The sequence below is a fragment of the Perkinsus marinus genome, assembly GCF_000006405.1.
Source record: "Perkinsus marinus ATCC 50983 genomic scaffold scf_1104296941026, whole genome shotgun sequence".
Lineage (NCBI taxonomy): Eukaryota > Perkinsozoa > Perkinsida > Perkinsidae > Perkinsus > Perkinsus marinus.
Window position 1 is genome coordinate 11303 of NW_003212648.1, and position 6155 is coordinate 17457.

The following is a 6155-nucleotide window of genomic DNA, read 5'->3' on the forward strand; positions in this document are numbered from 1 at the left end:
CTCAAAACATCCATCGTCATCCCGTTAAGAATAGCAACTTGAACGTTCTTACGACCCTATGACGGTGCAGCATAGTGACTGTACGGTAACTCTGCCGGGTAATTTGCACCTTCATTAGTTTGCTTCCGAAAACAGTTCGTACTATTCACATGCACACTAACCACCCACAAGACTTCATAACAAAACAATACCCACAAAGGGAAAAATATACATAAAAAAAGGCACCTCGAATTTTGTCAGGAAGTCTAAAAAACTCAACGTTAAATAACTTATTCGAAACATCAAACTATAGAACAGCTTGAGGATCCCAGCAGTAGTGCTTCTCATCATCCATATCATCTAATTCTTGCATCAATACTTCCGGAACGCTATATTGTAGGCAGTTAAAATTCCGACGAATTCTCTCTGAGTTCTCCGACTTGACAACCAGTGAATCACAACAAGTCAACAGATACTGGAGAAGCACCTCGGCCGTAGTCGCCCTGTCCAACCCCAATCGCTGACTTGCATAAGAGAGGAGTGGCGCTCCTATGCTCCCGAAGGGCCCATATGCTTGCAACAAGATATTACGCTCCTTACAATACCTATAGATAGCACCAAGGCTAGCGATGAATCGAAAAATATTCTTGTCGTGACAAAACAACTATACCGACACTTCGTGTGAGTCTTGCGGATGCGGCGGAAATATATAACAAAAACGATACTGGCCCTGCAACTTGAGGAAGGAGCGCCTCCTCATAACTTGAGATGCTAAGCACCGTTAGGATTCTGTGGAGTAAGGTGGCTAAGGATCTCACGTAAGGTCCTTGAGAAAGGAGGTTGAGGAGCTGCACCTTATAACACTTAGGAGCCGCTACTTGAGCTCCTCAAGGAAATTTCCTTCAAGATGAAAAGTTATAAGGAAGCGTTCCTTGCGGAATTCGCCTTTAGGAGCAGATCCTAGATTACAGGCCGACTGATAAGGAGCTTACTGTTTGAGAGCTCTCTGTTGGCATCTAGCATGCATCTCCACCTGGTTAATGCTGGGCCCCTCATACCACGCCTCAGTAGAAAGATCATGGGCAAGCCACTCGAGGTGGTTAATATTGAAGTTGGAAACGCCGATGATATCAACTAAGCCGTCGTGTTTCAGATCGCACAACACCTGACGAATTGCATCGTTCTCTTTTGTCAACAAGTAGGCCAGTTTTTTTGAACATGCACAATGACCGCACTCAGAATTTGTAGCACTAAACCAGATCCGCATGCCTCGAAAAACATAGGGTTGTCAGCGAAAGTTCACGAACGAAGGAGAGCCATTCGAAAGAAGGGCTGGGCGAAATTCAGCGAACATAGATTTTACGGTATGGATAATAATATTACGGCTTACTGGCGGTTGTATACCAGTACATTAGCCTCCCATGCCCACAGTTTTACGTGTATTTCGAAACCCATCGAATTCACAGCATTAGGAATGGCTCCTAAATAAGTGACCAAGTCCAGTCCGTAGCGTGATGAGCGAGTCAATTCACTAGGCTGAAACTGATCCCTCGTGAGCTAATGTGTATCGATGAGAGTCTAACTAAGCCGTGTTGTCAGAGGCGTTCTCGGCCTTTAAAATCACACTAGTATTGGAGTAGGAATATATGTTCGCTTTCCTCACCTGAGCTCAGGAGTTTCCTATACAATGTAGTTGGCACTGTGCATATTCTCCCACACTGACTCGCACACACCGAATATGTGTTGCTGAGCCCAGGTCACCTTCCATGCTGAGTTCCGTGCTTCACGATGAATGGTCATATCATGTCGCTTCCGAGCCACCCCAGGCCAATGGACCAACAACACTGTCTGCACACTAGGCGGCAATGATAAACGCTGGAAGCAAGCCAGTGATGCTGCCTTTGCATCGAGGAGCTCATAAGGGGAAATCTGATATGCGAAAACTGATTCTTCACATTGAAAGTGTACATACTTTCGTAGTCACCGTGATTCTCTCTGAACCACCACCACTTTGGTTTTCCTCCAACCACTGGGTCACTGCTCGACCAACTTCCACTTCGTTTTTGTAGACAGACGCTGTGTCGATCCAGCGGTAACCAGCTTGGAGAGCATCGTAAACGCTAGCCTCGCACGCCTCACCTGCGAGAACGATGACAACTGCCAGCCCCGGGGGTGGGAGAATATTCACATGGTCAACTCCCATGTGTAGGTGACATCTACGGAAATTGAGGAGAATCTCATTGATTCCTAAACACTTACGCCTAAATTCGTATATGAACTTTCATCATTGGGGAGGAAATTCCTGGAGGAAAGGCAACGTTCATTCCAACACTAGCAAGTCCAGTGTTGGGAAATATGTTCGCTTTCCTCAACTGAGCTCAGCAGTAATACAGCTTTACATACGAATTCGGGTAGAAGTGTACAAGAACCAACAACGAACTCTCCAAGTTTCCTCAGAATTTCCATAAAGCGACCAAGTGCATATTTTCCAACACCGTGCCAGCCTACCGGTGATTTTGAAAGTTCCGAAGCACACTCTAGGCAGTGGTTGCGGCGATCCCATGATAGCACAGATCCAATGGTTGACTCAAAACTGAGGGGGTGGTATTTGCTCTGTTGCCGATCGCATAACGACAGATGCATGAGGATTGATCGAAAGCAGTCAGTTCATGCGAGCGTCTTAATAGCACGTAGTATTTTATGTGTGTAGGTGAAAACTAAAGTGGTATAAATCTATAAAAATGTTGACCATTTGGGAACTCGAAGCAATGGTTGATGGAGTCTAGAGATTCTATCTACAATTGTACTCATAAAATCATCCACTAGCCTCGAGCTGAAGCTAAGACCCCATAGTGGAATACTCTGTACAACTACAATAACAGACTATATACCTATTCAGAATGAATATACCCTTTAGTGAATACCATATTAGTGAGTCTATGAGAAAACGATTCTGTCCTGTTCTCGTCATCATACATTCACCATCGATAGTAGGCGTAACCCTTCGATGAGAGATTCCCATGTCACACGGTGACCTATAGTGAGTTCGACTCTGACCATCACAGTTGAGCTCACTGTATGCAATCTTGTATTCTCTATAGGTATAGGTTGTAATAGGAGTTACCAGCAATCAGTTTAATCCCTCGTCGCAATCAGTAGCGCAACTAGGGTGAAACACTATGTAGACCCAGGATGCTGCTGGTAAAGTTGAAAATCATTGTGTTATGGTAGTACCATAATGGTACCCCCACAGCTAGTAGAAGTTCAGGGCCGAGCTCTGAGACACTCTCACCGTGCACGCTTTCCCCCAACTACACTGGAAGAACCACAGTCTCACTATAAGGTACAAAATGACTTGATCAATGCGAGTATTCATAACACCATCAAACATGCTAGTCGATCATTTCGTCATCTCCATGTGCCAAAACCAACTAGACACCCTTCACTCGGCGGACGGCCCATGACACTTGCCGGGAGTCATTGATAGCTAGGAAGCTCAGCCTAGGAAAAACTAACTACCCCTAACTCAACTGAACCCCTCCCCCTGAGTTGATTCACCAACGAAAGACAGGGCCCAACAGCAGTGTAGAAATTGCCAATTATAAGCCCAACGACACACCAGTCGGGCAGCATAGTGCTCACATGCTCTTGCTACTAGACTCAGGTAACGCTCACAGAGACTTAACCATATTAGCTGCATTTTCAGCATCACTTGACGCTGGCGGACGCAACACAGCAAAAACGTCACCCGTAATAACATGCGAGCCCTGAAGAGAATCATCCGCATAGATCACACAGTAGTTCTATATATATTATAGTAGCATATACTATTATAGTAGCAGTAGTAGTAATCATCCGTCACAATAGTACTTACCTCTTCCTGTTCTGATGATTCCTCCTCGCCAAGATCACCAATGGCTTCCTCCAACTCTGCAATTTCATCATGTTTCCCTTTTATTCTGCGCCTACCGTCAAAGCGAACATTCCCATACATATGCTTTCACTTACTCAGCTGAGCTCAGAGTTTTTCCCTAGTGAAACATGACATCACACACCGTAGGAGTAAAGTGTAGAAAAACCATCGAAAATTTCCTCGAAATTTCTTCATATGATCAATACATGTGCATATTTTCCCAAACTATGCTCAGAACGCACAGCAGTAAGCTAATGAGGAACCCACCAGGTCTCCCGAATAGCTTTCTCAATCGCCTCTCGCTTTTCGTGCTCCACCACCTTCTCATGCCTCCCTACTCTAGCCACACTCCCCCCATGCCGGGGTGACCAAACTGGAGTGTCTATGCGGACCTCGGGAGCTCTGAGGGGAAAAACTTCAACTTAGTTTCTAGAAAGCATTAGGAGTAGCTCAGCTGGGGTAAGAGATCAAAGGCTGCACACAGTGTTGGAGTAGGAATATATGTTTGGTTTCCTCAGCTGAACCCGGTGAGAGTTTCCTCACTATTTATAGAAGTCTATAGCAACCAACGAGAATCTATCAAGATTCCCTCAGAATTTCCATATTGTCACCAAAGCATGTAGTTGATTATGTGCACATTTTCCCACACTAGCTGCACAAGAAACCCGTCGCGATAACTACAGCTCCTGTGCTTGTAAGAACAGCTTCGCCCGATCCTCTGGGAGTCTCTTCCAGGCTAGCTCCATCTCCACCAATTGTGACTGAAGCAAAAATGCGGCATGCCGGGATCGAACCTGGGACCTCGGCGTAGCAAGCTCACCTGCAAAAATGAGAATTCGTTCCTCGCCTTTTCTAAACAGGTCTTCATCGACCCCGCAGACAGACTCGACAGATTTATATCCGTCCTAAAGAAAGAATCTGACCCGGGATCGATCCCTGGGTCCTCCACTTTGCCAGCCCTTGCACTTTCCGGTCAATTTGATGCACATTAGCCCTCTCATGCCGAACCTGACTCTTCCGCCTCTCCAAGTCCCCCCGTCTGGCCGCAACATCTGATCACAACAACCATACCCTCCACCCGATACCTCATACCACACCTTTCTCGATAATTCGCCGCCTGAGGGACTCCTTGCCAGAAACCTCACGTTCGCTCGCTCGCTTTATAGCAACCTCCTGCAAGGAGAAAAAACGTCCCCCGACCATATGGTAGACATGCACCACCGCTTCGATACGAGCCTGGCATTCGGTGAATTGTCGCCGGGCTTCGACTTTCTCCTTCTTGGCAACCTCGAGCTCCTTCCCGAGATACTCACAACGCTCCTCGAGCCTCCTAATATTATCTAAAATGCCATCACTAGCATTCGAACCCGCGATCTTACGAATGATAGCACATATTCTTACCACTGAGCCGCGGCTCCACAGCCAACACCGATTCTATCCGTCGGTTCACCTTCTCCGTTTGCTCATGGCATCTAACAGACCACCTCACCACCCGAACCAGCACCGTAAAGGCATGCTAAACTCTACCGTATATTCGTTTGCTTCAAATCGTCGAAGGTCTTCTCACACCGCAACCGCGTGAGGGCGTCTTGCTCCAGAATTTTCTCATGACCTGACTCGTACATTGTGAACCAGACCGTTATGCAAGGCAATATTTTCCAATTTTTGAACATGAAATATCAACATGATAACAATGTGAATCGATTGACACCAACGTTTTAGAAGCGTTACGTAGTCTACAACCATACTCTCTATTTGAAGAAAATCTAGATATGCATAACTGTTTGGTCGCCAGATCACGATTCGGAAAATAGCATACTCTTCTTTTCAGCCGCCAAATGATTTTCCTTCATATTCACCACCTCAGCCAGGGATATACCTGATAACCAACACCACCGTCACCGCGCCACGAAATTGTCATTCTCACTTCTCCTAGTGATGTCACCTGGTCGTATCACGGGGTTGCTGGGCAGGAAGTACTCCCGAGGCGGTGATAGGTGGAAATCATTGTAGCGGACCGACGTAGTCATAAATGTACTCCAACACTGACTGCTGCTCCAAAACGCCTCGGAATTTTTCACTGCGCCACGAAAATCCTCGCTACGCCCCCGAGTCGTTCAACAACAAAATCCAATTCTATGGTCAGTTCTAGAACTCATTCTAGGAACGTCCTTTCATCGAAACTGATTTTGACCCCCTCTATTGAACGGTCCATTGAGGAATACGCAACAGGATAGCTCAATCTGAGCTGCTCCCATCGATG

General features: G+C 46.3%; 2 protein-coding genes across 2 annotated transcripts in view; both read right to left on the minus strand.

Moving 5' to 3' along the window:
- Pmar_PMAR013617 (aldo-keto reductase, putative) overlaps positions 1-2182 on the minus strand; it is a gene marked incomplete at both ends in the record, with an annotated part of 4309 nt that extends 2127 nt beyond the window's left edge. Inside the window, 4 exons of the mRNA XM_002781885.1 lie at positions 467-584; positions 972-1144; positions 1741-1908; positions 1952-2182. Of these exons, the coding sequence (XP_002781931.1) occupies positions 467-584; positions 972-1144; positions 1741-1908; positions 1952-2182 (690 nt within the window). The remainder of the gene's footprint in view (positions 1-466; positions 585-971; positions 1145-1740; positions 1909-1951) is intronic.
- Positions 2183-3650: 1468 nt separating this feature from the next.
- On the minus strand, positions 3651-5922 carry Pmar_PMAR013618 (tropomyosin, putative; the record flags this gene model as incomplete). The annotated part of the gene is made up of 12 exons (XM_002781886.1): positions 3651-3746; positions 3854-3944; positions 4160-4294; positions 4574-4653; positions 4713-4797; positions 4842-4944; positions 4990-5065; positions 5114-5232; positions 5294-5364; positions 5420-5504; positions 5712-5771; positions 5820-5922. 12 exons carry the CDS (start codon positions 5920-5922, stop codon positions 3651-3653), a joined length of 1104 nt encoding a protein of 367 aa, XP_002781932.1.
- Between the last annotated feature and the right edge of the window lie 233 nt (positions 5923-6155).